Source organism: Mchenga conophoros, linkage group LG20, assembly GCF_057382185.1.
Source record: "Mchenga conophoros isolate Kocher_MC1m ecotype Shallow Benthic linkage group LG20, M_conophoros_male_GT1.1, whole genome shotgun sequence".
Lineage (NCBI taxonomy): Eukaryota > Metazoa > Chordata > Actinopteri > Cichliformes > Cichlidae > Mchenga > Mchenga conophoros.
This window is the reverse complement of record NC_140545.1, coordinates 11,467,257-11,489,522: the sequence shown is the minus strand read 5'-3', so window position 1 is coordinate 11,489,522 and position 22,266 is coordinate 11,467,257. Positions and strand designations below refer to the sequence as shown.

The 22,266-nt window shown below is 39.4% G+C and overlaps 1 protein-coding gene across 3 annotated transcripts in view; it reads right to left on the bottom strand.

Moving 5' to 3' along the window:
• mtor (mechanistic target of rapamycin kinase) overlaps nucleotides 1–22,266 on the bottom strand; it is a 75,241-nt gene that overhangs the window by 20,399 nt on the left and 32,576 nt on the right. For all 3 annotated transcript variants that reach the window (XM_085261187.1, XM_085261189.1, XM_085261188.1), the window contains 6 exons: nucleotides 12,957–13,032; nucleotides 10,420–10,559; nucleotides 6,360–6,460; nucleotides 5,673–5,788; nucleotides 2,713–2,790; nucleotides 2,123–2,230 (listed from right to left, as the gene is read on the bottom strand). In XM_085261187.1, the coding sequence (XP_085117313.1) occupies nucleotides 2,123–2,230; nucleotides 2,713–2,790; nucleotides 5,673–5,788; nucleotides 6,360–6,460; nucleotides 10,420–10,559; nucleotides 12,957–13,032 (619 nt within the window). The remainder of the gene's footprint in view (nucleotides 1–2,122; nucleotides 2,231–2,712; nucleotides 2,791–5,672; nucleotides 5,789–6,359; nucleotides 6,461–10,419; nucleotides 10,560–12,956; nucleotides 13,033–22,266) is intronic.

The window sequence follows — 22,266 nt, the reverse complement described above, 5'->3', positions numbered from 1 at the left end:
AATACTATTTTATAAACTCGTGTGCAATGTTGAGTAGAAAAAGAGTCACAAGTGTTCTGTAATCAAGGGGGGAAATCTCCGAAACATAAAGCCAACTGGAAGTAGAGGAAACTGCCATTACTCTACTTCCCAGTTGAGGCTGCTCCAACAGAGAGTCAATCTCCAGAGACTTCAACATTAAAACATTAGACCATTCAGAAGCATATTCACAGCGCGGTGCAAAGACAGTTTCAACCTCTGTCCAGAAACCCACTGTGAGTGGGGTCAGTTTGTTTTTGTTTTTTTGCTATAACCTGGATAACTGAGTTAAACGCATTGCTGTGCTAAAGACAACTGCTGTATGTTAGGCCTCGCTTCTATTTCTTCATGTCAGTAACTTGGACCTCTTCACTGTTTGTGTGTGCTGTTGGTTGCCTTTTTCAGCAACTAATGGATTAACTACAGTGATACAGACAAACTGGCTGTGATTCAGCACATTTGTGCTTCAGTTTTGGTGAATGAAATACTAATGTTTTATTAGTCTGTCTTTTTTTTTTTTGTACAGATTAACTAGCATTTGCACTTGTGTCTTGAACCAATGCAGTTAATTAATGTAGCTGGGTAATCAAACTTGCTATAAAACTTGCTACAATAACTTTAACTTTTTTTTTCCATATATGATAACTTCTGGCTCTAACCCCCCCCCCAATGCTAACATTGAAACTTCAAAATGCAGAGTCCAGAACCAGTGTGTGACGATAGCAGCTTTTATACTGTCTGTGGATGTGATACTTTGGTTTAACAAAAGTGTTAAAAATACAACAATCCAAAAATCACATATCACCCATATTGTTCATACACTCCACGTATTTCGGTTTTTGTTTTTGTTCAATCAAAGCCAGTGTCCTTTGTTGTATCTCGGGACATTACTGTGACCTTCTGGAGTGGGAGGAAAGTGATCCAATTGCATTAAGCGCGCTGGCATTTCCACGTCAGACTGTCCAAAAAAACCTAAAAAAACAACATACTAAAAAAATCTGGGCAGGGACACAGTGTCTTCAGATGAGTACACGGTTCCTGGCATGTGGTAAAGGTGAAGGATGACACAGGTTTTTGCATTTCAATTCCGAAAATTTTCCAGAGCAGTGTCCCTAACATCTGAGCAGGAGAAGAGAAGCAGGAACTCCAAAAAGGGCTGATCTTAAGCCATATAATTAATGCTGCATTAGAACAACTAGACTGATATGATTTAAAGTGTCAGGAATGGTGCATCACAGATCAAAATTTTAACAGTCTTTCTCTCTGACTTAATATCCCTCCCCTCAGCGTGCACATAAAAGGGCGAAACACAGTTAATTAAGATGTCACGCAAAATGGAAAAGATGTACTTGAACTTCATTATTTTACACTGGATGACATTCGTCTCAAATACCAAAGACTTGGCAGGCTGTAAATATTTCCCAACCGCTTGTGGAGTCAAGGTTGTTCCAAACATCCTTGTATTTCATTTAACAACATATACAACACTGAAATTCACAATTAATAATGATATAATCAGTCAAATGAGGAGTTTACAGTTGGTTTACAGTGTGGATTACATCAAACGAGCCACCCTTTTCATTTTTTTTTCATGACACTAATGGTACGCAAAGTCACTATATGATCAAAATTAATCTTCTTTTCTTTATTAGTCTGTGCACATGTTTGAGGAGGTTAATTTACTCTTAAAAATTTTTTACGACTTATATCTGTGAATTGTTCCTTTAGGGCACGGGTAGGCAACACAGGCCTCGAGTGCCCGTGTCTTACAGGTTTTAGATGTGTCCTTGATGCAACACAGCTGATTCAAATGGCTAAATTACCTCCTCAATATGTCTTGAAGATCTCCAGAGGCTGGTAATGAACTAATCATTGATTTCAGGTGTGTTGACCCAGGGCGAGACTACGTCAATTAAAAAGTAGAAGGCAGACAGTTTACGTCAACTTCCACAGGCCGGGGGTGACATGTGAATGGATGGGTGATGTGGTGCATTCACTGGGCATTTGGAACTGGAATACTACAGAGTAGGCACTGCGCTACAGTATCATATTTATTAAATAAATAAAATAATATTGTTTGTGTCCACATATCGTGTGCTATTACCTGAAGCCTCTCCCACCATGTTTCCCTGATGATTTCCCTTCTCTCTGGCACCAGCTTATACTGGATTACCTCCTCTAGTTCTGACAACATCTGGCAAGACACCATGGCCTGACAAAGAAAAAAACATACTCAGATTACTTACACAGATACTGAGTATAACAGTTGATTATAGCAGTTACATTGCTAAGATGGAGCTTCTGTGAATCATTAAAAGATCATAACAGCTTTTAAAATGATCAGAAATTGCAAACAAATGCATTCATTAACCCACTGGACCCAACTGTGCAGCTTCAGTAAACATTAGTTATACCGATATCAATAGTTGTTTTGTTTTTTTTCCATATCTCTACCATGTTTACTGCTGCACTATGGATCAAAATCTACTATGATCAGATTTCATATTAACAGCTCTTTTCTAGTTTCAGCTGTTGATATGTTTGGATAATACCATTTAGATACACAATGAAACAGACACAGCTGTGGCATGACATTTAGGGTTTGAAACTTGGAAGTCAAATGAAAATTCAATTTTATAGCTGTTACATAAGCTCACTGCATATGAATGCTATGAAAAAGATGGTAACATTTACCCCGTAGGCTCGACTGTAGCTCTCTCCCGCCATGGCAGTGAGCTCGGCATCCAGGAGGTCTCTTGCTTTGTCAATGCACTGCATTAAAAGCACAAAAAAAGTATAGTGTTACATTTAAAACATCCCTAGTTTATCACCACACATAAATGTAAATATGCTACATCCCCCCCATCGTTTTCAAAAAACTTTCCTGAATGCTCCAACTATTAGTTAGCAAACGGGGCCTTGAATTCTCTCTAAATACACCACTGGTACTACTGGTTGCAGAGGGTATTTCCTCAAGCTTGTCCCCTGAATGCACCATAGCACAATGTCACACTCTCCTAAAAACTCCCTGCGTCAGGACTGGCTAGGTTTGGGTAACACTAGGAAATAAAAACACTTGGTATAAAAGCACAAAGTCATGCTACAGCCTCCTGTTCAAACCTTTCTTACTTAAGAGCTGCCAACAGTGACACATTAATGCAATTAGGACTAGAATGCCTGCTTGTATAGGAAAATGATCTGATGCACTGCTGAGTGCCAAACATTTTATAAGGACAAGTAAATGAACTGTTGAGAGCAACAGTACAAAAGTTATGTAACCACGCTTAAGGCTGTCAAATGTGTCTTAAAAATAACGTCAATTTTTACACAATTACAGAAACAGAGCGGGGAAATGCAGGCTGACAAAGAACTCACAATGGAAGCTCTTAGTCAAGGTTCTTGCTATGAACAGAATACAAAAACCTTTTCTTTTCCATTCACTCTCCTCCCTCCTCCACTACATTTGGAGTTTTGGAGTGTATCACACACTCAGCAAGTCTCCAACTTTCCCTGTGAGACTTCTCCAAATTCAAGGATTCTGCAAACATTCCATTACCGGTGAATGCGTACCCCGAGGGGCAGAAATACCGTAACTGAGACAAAGACCCGATCCAGAGTAGCTAAAGGGACAAACAAGGACACACATATTCTAGCTGCAAGTCTGCTGATTTTTGAGCTTGTACAGTCAATGTTTTTGGGAACTGTTATTAGAGGGAAGGTAAAATGAGAGGATTACTGAGGAAGCGTCTAAGACCAGGGCACACAGCTGTTTCAGACCAACTCCCACCAATTATTTTTTGTGGGGAGGGAAAGGAGCAACTGCATGCCAAAACAACTCCTCAGGCACGCACAACAAGATGGTGGTGGGGATGAGGTGACAATGAAGCTGCTTCTTTATAGTCTTCACTCTGTTATGGTCCTGTTTACTCCTGAATTACCACGCTGGGGCCTCATTGAAAATGTGCAGTCCAGACGACTCCTGATAAATGCAGTGTCTGGTTCCTGGCAGCACAACCAACCATCACCCAAGGATTCTGTTCTTTTACGACAAGGTTGCATTTACGGTTTAGGTTCAGTGATATTAGCTTATGATTGCAGTGTAGTATAACAGCCTGTGTATGACTGTTTAGGCCCAAATCAGCCACTGCAGAGGAAAAAACAAACAAAAAACATAACTAGGCCTTGAAACAAAGCCCAGTTGTGACTGAGATGTCAAAAAGAGGAATGTGACTTGCAAAACCCACAAGAAAATGTACAAATCAAACGCATTCAGAGAGCAGACGTATCATAAATCTTGTGCAAGGAGCATGACTAGTGTCTACACATCATCAGTTCAACAGACCAAACAGTGGGCTTTATAAAGCAAAGCAACCTGAAACCATTCACACAGATGCCGTCCAAGTCTCACGGAGCACATGTCTGGTTGTTGGGGGTATAGAGGAAAGAAAGCGTCAGCCAGCCTCTCAAGTGCGAGGATTACCAACGGCATCCGGAAAACTAGACTGATCTCATGTCGATGTTCGTGCTTTCTCCCTCTCTGCATCTGCTTCTCATTCCTCCTCTTTCATTGGTAAATGGTAAATGCCCTGCATTTGTATAGCGCTCTAAGGACCCCAAAGCGCTTTACACTACATTCAGTCATTCACCCATTCACACACACATTCACACACTGGCAATGGCAAGCTACGTTGAAGCCACAGCTGCCCTAGGGCGCACTGACAGAGGCGAGGCTGCCGGACACTGGCGCCACCGGGCCCTCTGACCACCACCAGTAGGCAAACATGGGGTTAGTATCTTGCCCAAGGATATTTGGCATGCAGCCAGGAGGCAGCCTGGGATCGAACCACCGACCTTCTGATTAGTGGCTGACCTGCTCTGCCACCTGAGCTACAGCCACCCCATTGTGAGTGGCTTCTTGTCAGCAAAAAGTCGAAACTTCCCTTATTCTGAAGAATCCTGTGGGCCACACCTGGACCCAATCTCTAAATTGTGTGTGGTGTGGGAGGGCTGTGAAGGGAAAGAGAGGTCAGAGGAAGCAAGTCTCCAGGGCTTTTGATGGTGAGAAGGGGACACGGAGGATGAGTCGAGGGTAGCTGAAGAAGCAGGTGAGGCATGTGTGCGTGAGACGTTCCTCCATCCAGTTTGAACAAATGCATCTCCAGGGACCATGAACTCATCTACAATCCTCAAACGTGATCAGATGAGGAAAACACAACCCACCTGACCTCCACCAGACCTTGTCGACATGCAGACAGGAGGACTAATAGGCTCTTTATTTGTTTGAGGATAAATGCCGTAATGATTTCCAATTTGGGGAGTTACATAACATTTCCACACCAAGGAGGTACCACATCATAAAAGAAAAGAAAATACCCAGACCTGGTGTATTTTACTAGTTTTAATGAACAGCCGCAGCTGATGGGAGGAATTTGATCCCTTTTGGAGCTGTAAAACTATTTTATGTTTCTTTACAATGTTTGGTTTTTGGTGATTTGAACATCTCATGCTTTGCTATAAAGACTATGGAAAATTCCAGACAACATAAGACGGGGTAATTTCAAGTGAAGCATGTCTTTATGAGAGCGTATCTAAAAATACACACTTTAGTGTATTTGTATGAGCTGGGCCCATTTGTGAATGATGACTTAACCCACCTGTTGGGCCAATGAGAAGAGGTCCTGATGAAGGGCTAGCACTGCTCTATAAAAAGCCCCATCGTGCGTGTCTCTAGGGATCATACACGTGTACTCTTCCATGCTGTCCCAGTGCCCTGGACAACAATAACGCCACAAAAAAAAGAACAAAGACACGAGTTACGCAAGAACTTTATCATAATGAGTAAATATTTAAATGTGGTATCTACATATTACTTAGTGTGCAGTCACAGCTACTTTGATCAACGCTCCACCACAGCGTAAATAACGATAACCTCGACATTATGTTTTTCAACATCATCTTCAGAAAGACAAGCCTGCCAGTTGGGTGTCACATCTGGTTTTACCACTTAGTTAGGAAAGTCAAAGCAACAGACCAGAAATCTCTGGGGTTGCTTTAGCAGTGTGTTCCCTGCTTTTCTCCACCATTGCACATTACGATATGTCAATGTTATGACTGGATACTATTCCCATCTGGTTATGCGAGCAAGACTTGGCAAGAGCTGGTACTGTTTTCACTGTTGCATTGTTTCACTGAGTCAGGCAGACAGTGGCTTAAGTGCCCAGCGATGGTATTTTCTGTACCCTGACTGCTAAATATACATATATATATATATCCACATTTTCACTCCAATGACTATTTTGAATAATTATTTGCAGTCTCATATTAAGTATTTGCGCGATTACCTAGACCCCAGGCAGCAGCAGCAGCCATGCGCGCCATCTTGGCCTGCGTTTCTTCACTGACAAGTGTCCATTCTTCACAACACTGCTGGTGCAACTGGCCCCTGGAAAACATTAACAAAACAAACAAATGTATTTTTTTTTTTTTTTTGCCTGTCCCATTTGGTTCTTTAGCCGTCAGAATTGTTGTCTGAAGATCAACAAGGATACCCAATGGATCATCACGGCCTTGCCGTATTGGTCCATTTGTTCGACCTTTGTTGTTATTATTTATTTTATTTTCAGTTGTTACAGACGGGACAGACATGACTGAGGATAGGAAAGGGAGAAAGAAAGACCGACAAGAAAGCAGGACCGACAGTGCACAATGTGCTTGGAAATAGCAGCCAATAAAGGTGTAGTTTATGTCTATGAACAGTGAACACCCGTGTGCACACCTCTGTGGATCAGCGCGCTTGTATTCAAAAGGTTTCCCCATGTAACGGTCTGCTAGAGGGTGTAGAGAGCCATAGCCCCATCCCCCAGGGCATGAAGCAGGCATGGAGGAGATCCAGGCTCCAGACATCCAGAGGCCCCAGAGTGCGAGAGCCCAAGGAGGACCACCGGAGGGGCATCCGTGCCACCCTCCTGGGAAGAGCTGAGGAGAGCCAGTAGCCACGGAGCAGAAGCCAGAGGGGGATGCAGTGCCCGCCGGCTCTGCCAGCAGAGAACAGGGGTGTGTGAAGACCCGTGTTGTTCTAAGGTGCATTTAAAACACGGGAGAGCATGGTGCTGCTGCCAGAGAGCAGCAGGTGTTAGCACGGCCCCTCCCGAGAACCCTCAATGTCTACATGGATTTAAAATTGAAGGGTGGGCATCTCAGTGTCTGAGATGTCACTCAGCAGTTAGCTGCTGACTAGGAAATAATCCAGACGAGAGTAGGAGTGATGGACATGTGAGAAGAAAGACTATTCCTTACTGTTGGGGTGAAGAGAGCGCCATGCATCGCAAAGGCCATAGTCGCTCATATACTGTTTGATTATATTTGTGGACTGCCGATTGCGCTGAGTTCCTGTTGTGTTGAGCCTATCCATTTCTACATTTAGTCCAAGGTTGAGGTCGCTGCCAAGAATAAGTGTGCAATCAAGGTTTTTCAGAGAGTGCACTAACAAATCCGTGGAAGAATGAGGGTTCATCAACATTTGGACCATATACACTTACAATACATAGCTTTTTGTTAAATATTGATAATTTAATAATAAGGAATCTACCCTCTGGATCTATAACTGCATTGAGTACTGTAAAATTAACATTTTTATGTATTAAAATTGCTACTCCCCTTTGTCTAGAATTATAACAGGCTACAAACACGTTAGGAAACCAGGTGTTTTAAGTTCGTTTAAACCTGTGACAGGCCTGTGAGTTTCTTGTAATAAAACAACATCTGCCTGTAGTTTTTTAAGCTGGTTAAATATCTTTAACCTTTTTTCTCTGGTGCCAGCTCCATTCCATGTGACAAACCTTAGTGTGCCCATAATTGTGTGTGTATGTCTAATGATGTACGCTGGGTGTTTCGTTTAGATGGGTGAAGAGAATGTGGAAACATCACTTGTTTGTAAATAGAAAGAGAGAAAAAATGTGTGGTGAGAGGCTCCATAAGTCTGACTATGTGTGTGTATATTCACTAATATGAACAAGCGTGGCTTGCGTGTGTGTCCTATAAGTCTGTGTGCGCTGTGAGGCTGTTGTAAATGTGCTGCCGTTGAGCACATGTGTTTGCGTGGTGTGTGAATATGCAGAAATAGAGGGTGTTGTTTGTAGGTGAGTAGGGAAGTAGGTGATCACAGCAGTGAAAGAAAAGAGAAAGAAAAAAACCACGAGAACGGTGAGCAACAACAACAAAAAAAGAAAAGAAACGAAAACATTCCAATTAAAGCAAACAAATTTAAAGTACTGGAGTGAGATCAACCCCAGAGTATGTATAGCATTGAGGGAAAAAACTGAACTTAACATGTCTTGTTAATCAGGTAACAAATAGAACTGAATACTGGAACATTAAATAGACAGCCAAGATGACACTGAACTACAAAAGTCAAAGTAAGATGATGCACAGGAATGTTTTTTTATTGAACAGATACTGATTTGCATATCAGAGGTGTCTAATGGGGAAATTATGGTCCAAAAGTGGTAGCGTGATTGCTTCTGACTGCTTATCTACCTTTAGACAGTATCTGTTGTCAAAGGGAGCAGTGTGGTACAACTGGTCTGTGGGTACTCTTCCTTGTGCTGCTGCTGGTCAATCAGCCAGCGGCAGATAAGACAGAAATTACAACATACAAACTTAGATGAAACTCAGTGTTAAAAACAGTGACAAGTGTCCACTGTAGTCACAGCCTGTATTTTCCATACTGTATATTGTTTAGTCTTTAATGGGTTTTTTCATATTTGTCTTATCTTAACAGGTTTGAGATTCAAAAACATTTAAATTACCCACGAGAAACTGTTTTAACTGGTACTTTTAAAGTATTGTAATATTATACTGGTCTTTCCTCGCCACATATCAAAAGGATCTTCTCATTCTAATGACATTTCACACAAAATGACTTTCCTGCCAAGCACATCTGGACAAAATGAAAAGGAAACTGACAAAAGATAATGTTTCTGTGACATCTGCAATTATTTATACATTCATTTGTTCTTACAGATGAACATCATCAGTGTACTGTTCCATAACAATCTGATAACAGCGAGTATCCCACCAAACAGATGGAGGTTCCTGTTGGGGTCAGGTACATCCAACCAAGACTGATTCTGCATTAACAACAATCAAAGAAATGTCCAGTCAAACCAACTGCAGGTGCTTTAATGGCAGGGTGTTGGAAGAAGCTTAGATGAGAAAGGGAGGAAGGATAGGCAGAGAAAATGAGAGAGACGGGGCTGGATGGGGGTCAGTGAAATGAAGTTGTTTTCCATCTGCCTGGATATCACATAACAATGAAGGCAACAGGTACAACCTCAAGTAAACTAGCACATGTGTCTACAGCAGCCAAATAGAAGTATATTTTGGCACTGTAAAATACTTTTAAAGGTGAAAACCAAATGAAATGAAAACGTGCACATGAAAAGTATGCCTAAAATTTGATAACTGGCTTTATTAGACAGGCAGACCTCCCCAAGAGGAACACATTCAGTGCCTTATATAGCTTTAAGTTCCAATTAACAATGAAAGCCACCTTAAAGCAGAGAAAAAACATGCTAAAATGACTCTAAATACACAGATTATTTGCTCGTGTTGCATTCAGTCATCCTGAAATAACAGACTTTCGCAAAACTGACTAATGTCTACAGAACACAGAAGGACTCATTATTGCAGAATTATGGCAGCTAGACTTTCCTAATTCTAAAGGCTCCTTCCTTCAAACTTTCTAGACTAAACATTTGCTTAAAAGGTGTCCAACTCTCTAATAAGACTGTCAAAAGCATCAACTGCGCAATCTTAAATCACTTTTTGATTAGTACTGAGACCTTCACAATGTCATTGTGTAGCAAAACCTAACATTGGTCAACTGTTATATCATCTCTAAGCCCTACCCTGCCACACACAAACACAAAGCTCTATTTCAGCTGAATCATTCTCTTGTGGAAAGAATCATAGTGTGCACCATAATGACAGCAGGTTATATAAGCTAATTAACATCTGCTTTGCTTTTTGAGCTCTGTGATGATCAACATATTTCTATCCATCTTGTGACTTTTTCCCCTAAGTATGCTCTATCAAAGTGGGTGGCTATTATGGCGTTGAGGCTTTGCTTCAATGGTGTAGCAGCACCTCTGGCTTGTCCTGGGTGACTGTTCATGTGTTTTCTCGTAAAATGTCTTTAGTCAACTCAGAGGTATCAAATGAGAGACCTAATGTCAGGTCTCATTAGGAATATGGCTTCCTATGTATGTATGTGACCCAAGATAAAAAACAAACAAACAACAACAACAACAAAAAAAAAACATAACAAAGAACATATTATCACTGTCAACTTATTCTTATTTAGCCCTACTGAACTCATACTAGGTAAGATTAATAACATACCATTCTCCCAGAGCCTCTAAGCAGCGCATTCGCCCCAGGATGAGCTCTGGATCCTCTTTGTTCATGTCGATCTTCTTGTCATATGCTACCAAGGCATCTTCCCACTCATGTAGCTTCTCATACCAGGTGGCTTGGATTTCCTAAAAGATGAAAAAATACAGTAGGATAGCGATTACAGAAGACATATCAAACTATAACACTGTATCATAATGTTTTGGGATTATGTGGGTTTTTTCGTGACCATTGGACAACGTAATAAAGAGTTTTGGAAGAGCAATCCTTTTTCCATCTACAGTACCTTACTGTGCTGTATGGCTGACATTTTCTACTTCAACAAGCAATCCTGGACCTGTTGCATCTACCAATGACTTCCAGGACTTCTTTAGGGAGCCATGCACGAATGATTAAGCACACACTTTACTGTGAGGGTTCCTGAAGTGTATACTAATCAGGAAAACATTGCATTCTCCCATGGTAAAGCTTTCCACATGGTCAGCACATTAACAAAGGTCCAGAGTGAAACTCTTCTCACTGAGTCTTTACCAAGTTTTCACAGAGAAACAGAAAACCTGCTCTCTAAGGCAAAGAAAAGTCATTTTATATACAAATCAGGGAGGGCTGGTATCTAGTGAGTGGTAGTGTGTTGATTAGTTATAAAACTCAGATTATAAAATCAGGTGTGAATTCTTACAGGAGAGAAGACAGAGAAACTGGGAGAAAGCGCAGTGAGAGGAAACGCACTCAGTGATCTCAAGTCAGAGTCTATCCCTAACCTCTGCATTAGCCTATGGTTCACCTGCTTAACCCACTGAGCTATACCGGCTGCCATTGTAATTTTAAATTTATACCAATATACATTGAAGTGACAGTTGTATGAATATAGGCTTAAAGCCCAGACTCTACGCTTTGGTTTGAGGGCTTAAACAAAAATATTGCATTAATGACTGAGCAATGGCAATACTTATATATAGATCAAATTTAATCAGTCTTGTCTTCATGTCCAAGTTTTAGCGCAATTAATTATTAAAGTTTCTATTGTTTTCTCTTGGTGTGGAGATACTAATTCCCATTTATGATTTATGATGCTGCAAATATCCAATGACCTCAAAGGAAATATGATTTTGGGGACAGCCAATGCCAAGAAACTAATGGCAAATTACTCTAATAGGGAAAAAAGGCTTATTATAAATTTTTGGTTATTTTGGAGACAGTTTCAGACTCTATCCATGTTCACAACTGTTGCAATTAGTATAAATGAATCAGTAAATCATATCCCTCCAATAAATAAATAAATAAATAAATCCAAAATAAAAACAGAATAACACCAGTCTACTCAACTTATTGTCAATGTGCCTCAAGTGCCTTTCTGGCACATTCATTCGAGGAAAAAGGAAAAACCACAGTTAGTTAATGACGTAACTTTGGTAAAAGGGAGGGAGACCGATCCAAATAACCAAATGCTCTTTTCCTGTTATGTAACTTGTGTGGAAAATCAGTGTAATCATATCCAAAGCATGTCCACTCTGACAGTTATTTCATTTATTTTCAAATATGGATCGGGTCCATGTACGGAGAACATGAAACAACCGAGTTTCTAGTAACATTTAGGAGGTGTGGTGCTCTATGTGAACAGAAAAAAATCTGAAAAACAAAACCAATATTTTTCTACAATGGTAGAGTGAAAACAAAAGAATACAAAGCAGTTCATTTAACTTTTATAATGACTCATCCCACACAGGAAAAGCTCGTCATTAAGAGAGAAATATTGCTCCTTTTTTGTTTAGATGAAAAATGACATTATTTTGCATCATAAAAAGGGCCCAGTGGGCCCAAGAGTCATGTACAGCAGACAGACAAAGCAAGTAAAAATTTAAGAACATGCAAACCTCATCTTAATTAGACAAATGAGTCCATAATTCTGTCTCTTGCTGTAAACCCCTGATAAGTACAGCAGATGGCTTTTCCATATGCAGCACATTAGGATCATGGTGTTCTGGTGATATCTGCCTCAAACAACCATCACCCCCACATTAGAATAAGGAAAGGAAGACGTGCAGACAGAATTCCTAATACAATGTAACTCACTAAAGACATATTCAGTCCAAAACTGTTTGAAGAAATAAAAGGGTCTGAGTGTATGTGAATACTGGCCAGTATGGTCTAATTGATTATCCAAGAATTTTTTAGACTTACCAGATGTAAAGAAAGCAGTGGAGTTTATAGCAAATCAAGGCATGGGTTTACATCTTTATTATTATCGGAATCACATTTTTAAATGTGTAATGTAACTTTAACACCATGCTACACCTACATACTATGAGCTATTTTACTTGGACCAAATGCTCACATCTTTCTAAACCAGGAAATGCAATTTTTTTTTTACCTAATTAAGTTGTGAACTGAGCCAAATTTAACAGATTGGATAACATTTTTACAGGGTTTGCAACAACAACAGTTGTCCAAGTGTCAATCCGAAAGAAAACCTGGGACACGTTTTTCCTTCTTTTTTCTGGTTGGAAAATGGAAAAAGTACTCACCAGCTCACCAAAATGTTTCATGGCATATTCCAGAACCCCAGATGCTGCTTCTGGCTGCTGCAGTTTATTGTTGATGCTGAAAGAAATGACAAAACAATGGCAAACTGTTAGGCCAATCTGAACACAAAACAAGGGCTTTCAGAGCTTTACTGTTAAGCATGAGGACATGCAGGTATTATCTAAAAAGAAAGACAAGGCAAAGGGACACCGTTTGGAAAACATGACATGGATGTATAAATCCCAATCACAGGAAGTGCCAGCAAAGACTTCTATGCTGCTTAATGAAGCTAATCAACACACTACCTCTCACTAAATCCCAGCTATCCTTAACACTAAGAAATGTGCTTTATCCATGATCCTAGAAGAAAAGCAGCTCACACAATGATGAGGTATTCTTATCCCAGCCAGCCATCAATGCATCCTTTCTCAATGCATTTTGGAAACGTTAAATAAATGTTTGATACTTTAATCAAAGTTGTTTATTGGGAAAACTAAAGGCACCTATTGACATGTGTCATGCTTGTTTGACAAAGGATGATTTCCTGTCAAGACGTCACAATTCCCGTTTGTGCGCCCACCGCTGACCCGCACTGCCATCACATCTGGAAACACTCATATGAACCACGAGTCTATTATACTTCCTCAACTGAGAAACCTGTGTGCAGTCACAGCCAATACATCTGTAAAATGTAGCTTTCAAAAAGTGCTGGTATGCAGCGAAATTCCTGAGGACAGCAAGCAAAAGCTGATGACAGGCATTAGAGCATGCATGTCAGAAATCTGCTTAGACAAAGGGTAAAGGCCAGAAACTGTGATGAAACCGCGCTGCGAGGGGTCATGCTAAAGCTTGAAAGGACCCGTTAGTGCAGACCTGTGTGATGATGGGTACAATTTTTAAAATAAATAAATAAATAAATGTAGTAATCTGTTGCAGAAAATTACATTGATTGGATTTTAATGCACAATATTAATAAAACATTTAACTAAAAATGTTCATAAACATACCATAAGCATGGCATTATTAGATGATAAAGACCTGGCATTTATATGAAACATGTACAACAAGAACTGTAGTTTTAGCAAGTACTCGTCCTGTGTGATTCCAATTTATATATTTTTTCCTGACACTTGCAGCTGGGTTTGCAGTGAAACAGTGAAGGTCTCCCTTAGCATTAGTGCCTGCGCAGCAGTGATGAAGGCTGAGACGTAACAGTTATCTTTTATATAGCAAGCCTGCGTTTGTAGGTTGAAGAACTGCCACAAGACTAAAGCACGAGTTTGTCAATCATGAGACTGCTGTTTATGTCACTTCTAGGAGCTTTTTACGCTATTCACTTTGCCTTTAAGGTACCAAAAAACCACTTGGATAACCCTGCACAATGAAAAATTATGCCTATCCTGTACATTTAAATGCATCACCAAGGGCATCTTCACAAGTGTCCATATTTCAAGGAATCAAGACCACAGGATAATTTATCCATATTTGTGACAAGCCAGGAACTTTGAGCAAACATCAGTTAAATCCCCCAGTAAATGAGAACAGGCTGGATTTAGAGAGGTAGGTCTATCACGAATCAAACCAAGCAATCCCCTCGATCTTGCAGAACAGTGATTATTGTTCTTTGACAGACCTCACGAAAATCCCATTAGACTATGATTGCATAATATGAAAATAAGCTTCTTTTAAGTAAATAACGTTTGTCTGTGACTCTCACGGAGTTTGATAGGGTGCCAGGCACTGTTGCAGTATCCCACGCTCTTAATTAGGCACAACTACCACCCAGTATTCTGAAGAATCCTGACATTATCACACAGGTATGTTGTATATACTTGTTGATTTTAAACCAAACCAAAAAATTACTTCTTCTGTCGTTTGTAATTTACTCTCAACCTCAAAATGAACAAAAAAACCTCAAGTCTCCATGTCCTACCTAACAGAAACAGATATGTTAAAACTGGCCAGATGTGCCTTTATCTGGGATGGCAAATCAGAAGGAGGGCTTTCACTCCTGCAGACCCTGGAGATTTCACTGTCCCTCAGTTAAAGCCATCTGGCTACCAGCTCCAAGCACATGCAGTCTAAATACATCCAGATGACAATGCTCACATAACATTCCTCTCAAGTAAAAAAAATAATAAATTATTAGCAAGCAGAAAATGTACTGATATCACTGTCAAACCCTCTCATGTGTGCAGGGCCCCAAGTACCACTTCCTAACTTTTTACACATTGCACCTTTGGTATATGGAGAGGTCACCAAAAAGTGCATGTGCTGAGGTTTGAGACTGTAAAGCTGTCAATATTATCGCATCTCACCAAGAAATTTTACCAATCTGGTGTGTAAAAATGAACGAGAAAGAAAGCTGATTGAAACTGTTGTTGTGTTGCTCTTCCACAAAAATGTACAAAGACATGTAAAACTAAGGATATACACCTACATTAAAGCCAAAAAGAGGTGCAAGTAATGAAAAAGATATTTTAAAAGAATCAAAGGATCATCATACAATCACTAAACACCAAGTAGTCCCATCTTAAATCGCATGAAATAGTTTTATTTTTGTCCAATCGCAGATTCACTCATTTATGTTGGTACAATAACAAACATGTAAAAACGGTGGAGCCTGGCAGTTTGCAAGATGATAATGATTCTCTTCTCTCTTATATCAGGACTGAAGAAAAACAGTACCAACAGTTCTGCCGTTACGCCCACATGATGATTAGGAATTTTCAAAGCCACTTGACTGTAAACAACAGAGCACTGTACCACTGCTAGAACTCTGGATAGCTAATATTAAAAAGAAAGTGGCTCATGGTTTGGCTGATATGCTGACCAGATCTTTTCTTGGAGTTCATTTCATAAGTTAATCCAGTTATTAAAAACAATCTTTCTGATTATCAAAATTGTCCAATTATTATTGAACCTACAGTGGCTGCAAAAGTATTCGGCCCCCTTGAACCATCCCACATTTTTTCACATTACAGCCACAAACATGAATCATTTTTATTGGAATTCCACATGAAAGACCAACACAAAGTGTTGTACACGTGAGAAGTGGAACGAAAATCATACATGATTCCAAACATTTTTTACAAATAAATAACTGAAAAGTGGGGTGTGCGTAATTATTCAGCCCCCTGAGTCAATACTTTGTAGAACCACCTTTTGCTGCAGTTACAGCTGCCAGGCTTTAAGGGTCTGTCTCTACCAGCTTTGCACATCTAGAGACTGAAGTCCTTGCCCATTCTTCTTTGCAAAACAGCTCCAGCTCAGTCAGATAAGATGGACAGCGTTTGTGAACAGCAGTTTTCAGATCTTGCCACAGATTCTCGATTGGATTTAGATCTGGACTTTGACTGGGCCATTCTAACACATGGATATGTTTTATTTTAAACCATTCAATTGTTGCCTTGGCTTTATGTTTAGGGTCATTGTCCTGCTGGAAGGTGAACCTCCGCCCCAGTCTCAAGTCTTTTGCAGACTCCAAGAGGTTTTCTTCCAAGATTGCCATGTATTTGGCTCAATCCATCTTCCCATCAACTCTGACCAGCTTCCCTGTAGCTTCCCTTTTAGTATTCAAATTGTATCAATTTAAAAGTTCTAGGTGACTTCCTTCTCGAGTTATCGCATTCACAAAGCTGGCCTGTTCAGGCTGCCACCCACCCAGCAGGGTGACGACAATATCCTATCAGCCTTTTTGGCTGAGGGGTAACAAAAGAACAAAAAATTAAACTCTAAAGTGGCCTGGCTTTTTGGTGATGAGAGAGAGCATGATCCTTGAATAAATTGTAGACATTTTCCTCCTCAGAGGTTAATTTGTATGCAAACCTCGCGGAGGAAAAGAAATCAGACTTTAGACTCAATCAAATCTAATTAGGAAGCTATCCATTTGAGCCTTCCTGATTTCCATCCCTTTACTTGCCAGGTGCTCGATCTAATTCCTTAGTCTAAAAATACTGAAAACAAAGAGGACATTATTATGTAGTATTTGATTTAAAAATACTTTGTCTTTTACCTCTCTATTTAAAAATTTGAATCCTTCATGTGACTGATGCTAGCCAAACCAACAACTGCTACCACTACATGCACTGATGGAAAATGACACTGACTGACGGAGACTTTGTCTTGCCTTTGCGTCCAAACAACTGTTCATTTGTGGGGCAGCCAAAATGCAATCAATGCTCCCTGAAAGAAAGACCCTAACTATCGAGCATTATTGGTTTTGTTTTGGGGGGTTTCTCCATTGTGAAGATGAGAACACTACTTAAAAATAAACATTTCCCATACAAAGGACATTTGAAAAATTAAATGGATCTAAACAACCAAGATGAGCTAATTTCATAGGAAAATGTGTCAGACAGTAGGCAATGCTGCGTAAAGCCTAAACTGAAAACAGGTAACAAAAGTAATTTCTGTATTAAGATGTACTAAGAAAGAAAAATATGAATATAAAGCACTTGCAAATGGCACAGTAATTAACACTTGAAACCATAAAAGTTTGGAATTCAAGCAACACCAACAATGTTTATTGTCAGATCAAATACCTGCCCTTTATAAAAGTAGAATATTTAACAGGGCCATCCTAATAGTAGAAAATACTATTAACATGGCCAAATTTTGGACCATGAACTAATTTGTTTGTTTTGTCTTTCTACAAACCAACAGTCCCCTTCACAGACCAGCCACAGGAAAACATGAAATGATTGACACTGAAAGCTATTTTTACAACTCTACATTTTTTTATAGCAACATGATTGAATGTCAGAAAAAAAACTAACATTGTACTACTGAATCTTGACATCAGATGTTGACAAAGACAAGGGAAGAGGGTTTGTCTGAATAGCCACTTAGAAAAAGAACGACCCGTTACAAATGAAATATTCAAATAAACAGCGGGGAGGGAAAAAAGGGATTTGAATTACTGCGTAGACCTCATTAGTCTGACTTCAAAGCCAAACAATAACACTACTATTGATAATATTTTGATAGACAATATAGAAACTGAAAGTCAAACTTGTAATACATACAGAATATAAATCTTTCAGCATTGCACAATGGAAGTGATGACCAGCATGGCAAAATTAAACAAGGTCTTCTCATTCTCTGTGTTTGTTAAGCACCAGTGGTTGAGGTAAGCAAGGACGCAAACAAAGTGATTACATCATTCACCAGTTTTGTTCCGGACTGTCCTGAGACATGTATACTTCAACTCATCCTTGACACCATCTGACTAGCCTATTGTCTCTGTTGTTTCTCCAAAAACATCAGGACAAAAGGGCGGTTGTTCCATCACCAAGCAGATGTTGCACCATAGGGAAACACTTAGTGTCCCTTGACTTTGAAACAATTTATCTGAAAAGACAAAATTCTGCTCTATCGCTGTAAAGCTGATGAGAAAGTTCAGTGATCACGAATGCAGCACTTGAAAAGAGGAAAGAAATATTTAATACTGGTTATTTAACAAATGCATAACTTTAGATGACATTTGAATGTTGTTTTTCTCTCTCCCAAAGCAAGTTAGGCGTGTGAGGGGGTCACTGAGGCATCGCCCAGAGAAACCATTGCGCCTATGTTTACGCCACATTATCACTCCATTGGGACAATGATGCAGTATGCCTTCTCCTGGGTTTCTCACCTTCAGGTCAAAAGGCCAACAGAACGAGGCGTCTCCGGTGGCCCAAAACAGGCAAAAAAAAGCCTGACAGTTACCTCATTGGAATGCTGCTGTTGCTATGTAGACAAAGATATTTGTAAACATTGTTTTCTGCTGAACTACAAATTCAATTTTAATATATTTCCAATTAAATACGCCAGGTCTTCTACTTTTTTCTGTTCAGTTCAACTGAAACCAACTCATGCTGTAATTGATTTTTGTCCTAAACAATGGAAACAAGCATCGGGGGACAGTGATCTCATTTAAAGAGAAGGATTACACAACTTCTAAACAGCTAACTATTTATATACTTCATATGTACGCAAGTATGTACACAAAATCAGTATACGTTTAAGTAAGGAATCTATTATGAATAACAGATATGGTATTAATTATAGCCTATATAGCAAGTGGCATTTTTGGCTTTTTTTTTTACTCACTTGTATACCCAAAAGCCAAAAACACATAATAATTGGCAAAAGATGAAAGAAGGGAATCTCTATACATTGGCACAAGTGGTTTTTGTTTTCTGACCTGCACCACAACTGTTTTACATTCCAGTGTCATGAAATGCTTCTTTGAAGCATTGCCACAAGGCCAACTGTGCATACACAAAGTACTATTCTTCCTAATCTAGCTTCGATCCCTCCAGTACTGTTTATCCTACTGGTTTTTGGGGTGGGTGAGCAGACAGCCACTGCCTGGCCTGCATCCGCTGTACGACAGCAGACGCCACCTGGTAGCCATCACTGGCTTAAGGCAGGGACCTCTTGATGGTCTGCCAGGGAATGAAGTCTGCCACTCTCGGAGCTGGAGGATACCCTGGTGCATACAGTGCCGCTCATTATGGAAAATATGGAAGAGTTTATTTTACTCCTATACGTGACCGGAGTTGGAGATCATTATCCACTGCATTATTTTGAAATTCAAATCTAGCTATAGCTCAGCTGCTTGCATTAAGTGTCCAGACATACCATTCATCTCGTGATTTTATAGCAGCTGCACTGTCAGAGTTGTCATTTCAATTTCTTTGCCATTTTTAGATTGTACTACTAATTAAAGTAGACTGTAAGGAAACACTAAGAAGTACTAAATATTAATAAAAGAGTGAAGAAAAAGTACTATTAAAGCAAATTGAACCTGCACTGGTGGATCTTAAAAGCTAAGATCAGAAATTATTTTTAGGGCATGTCTGATGATTGTTTTGTTAAAGACAACCTAGAGTGTGGAGCATACCCTAACTCTTATGATTTTCTCGACTCTTTGTGTTAACCTCCTAATCTATGCTTTCAGCTGTATACCAAGGCCTCAGCTATGGAGCATCAATATGAAGTCTGTTTTCAAATCTATAAATTTGGTCACAGACCCAACATTGATTAAACGTTTGTAGGGTTAAAACAAAGATATGATCCACTACAATATTTCAACATAATAAAAAAATAAAATAAAGTTTTTAAAAAAAAAACTATTTTGACAGGAACATTCGAGTATCTCAAGCAAATTAAATACTTTCAAAATGGGCCAAACTCAAATCAAAATGTGGAGCTTCTGTGCTGACAGAGCTGACAAGTGGAAGGGGTTCGTAAAGATTATGCAATTCAAGGTTTTGAGATAGACGCTCTGGAATCCACTGGCTCGTGCTTTCACCTCCTGCCTTTCCTGTAACTGAACACAGAGTGCTCTGCTGACAGCTTGGACCCTGTGGTCAATGTTTAACTGCAAACTGTTCTTCCAGTGTATGTAGGGACACAAAAAGCATCTGTGAGCATGTTATGACACCCACGTACTTCTCACTCATCAAAGTCAGATCACTGCTGCAATTAGCACAGCAGGGTGTCCAACTCTTCTTAAACACCAAAGGCAAAATATATGCTTGACGGAATAGACAGGCTTCCCACAGTAGTTATATAAAGTGAACAGCTCTAATAGAGTAGAGGCTTAGAGGCTTGCATTTTTTACAGAGACCCTAGAGAGACATGGTTAAAGGGGAAGTGTTAGAAAAGGGTAAATGTTAAAAAGAAAGAAAAAAAGAAAGAAACAAAAGCCTCCAGCTGGATTTTCATTACTAACCCTGAATGACAAAGTCCAGGACCGAAGGAAAGTGATGCACTGCTGGAGTGAGAAATGACTCATGGAGCAGTTAGGGCAATGAGAAAATACAGGGAGGCAAATTATCCTAATTTTTCCAAAAGAGACTGACGCACATAAGTGTCTTAGGCTTAACATTTACATGGAGGTCAAGAGGCACTATGCATCATCAAATGCCATACTAGAAAGAAAAACAGAAACAAAAACAGAGCCACAGTGTTGCATTTAAAACAAATTGAATTTAACTATAACTACAGCACAAGTATGTGGTAGCTCAATTTAACCACAATGTTCTAATCTCTAACTATGTTGACCATTTTATACTGAAAGCAATCAGTGACACCAGTGACTGATATACAAAAAACTACTACAAAAATAATAGTTACAGAAAGTCGTTATTATTTATAAATGGGTGAAATTAAGAGAAAGATCATGTCTAGCATCTAATGAGTTCAGAATTTATGCAAAATTTTAAAACGTGCAGCAACTAAACATGAAGGCAGTCTAATATCTCATTACTCTTCTATAAAGTGCCTTATTGCTCCCACGTGTTCCTTAAAAATCAAAGAAAGGCAGCAAACTAAAAGCACAAATCGATATTCAACAGCAACATTGGGAGAATAGAAAAGAACAACCTAAAGAGAAAAATGCAAAGTTTTCTAAAAAGCAGACAAAAAATACTGAGGTAAGAGAATGCCTGGGAAAAATAGTCAAAAAACATACATCACCCTTTGACACGTGAGAGCAACAGATGATCACCTGACAATTATATCATATTTTGGAATTTGAAGAAAGGTTTTAAAAAAAATTTTATTTGTGGTCCAAACCACAGTCCCGCGTGAAAACAAAGTTGACAATGAGCAGAATGAGCTAAACTGTTTCCTTATTTGATCGTCTGACCAAAAGAGAACTGGGAAAGGACACACGCCAAACATTTGGAGGCTTTCTGTGTCCCTCCTGAAGCAAGAAACGTTTTCAGTGTGGTGGTGCGAGATTATGTAATAAAACCTCGCACCGCCACAAAGTGTCACATCTCATTTTAGCTCCATGTTTGTAATATTCCATTCACTCTATCTGCACCACAATTTGCAGCTTTATGCTTCCAGACTTTACAATTTATAAAATAGGAATTGGTCTTTGGTATCAAGTAAATCTTCTGCCTGTCTGCGCTCTGTTTGCAATGCTAATGTCCAGACATGGAGACAGCATTAAGTCTGGGATCCCTAAACTTTGTTTTCCCCAATATATAGGTATGTTCTTCATTTACATGAAAATTTAAATAAAATAAAATCAACAGACCATCATTCTTAAGCATCATTGAGTCAAATAGTAGCACTTCAGCACTGATTTATTGCAGCACTCTACTTAGAGGTAGATGCCCAGATAATAAAATTATAATTTCCCTTTATAATTAAATTTAAGGCAAACACAAGGGTCCTTAGATGTACAAAAATTGTACTTTAACATTGGTAAAGTATGATTATTAGCTGATGAACTTGTATGTCTTTTCCAGACGGTTCACTCCAGTCCATGTGGGGAAGGAAAAAGCCATAAAGTTCAAAGTAAGAACT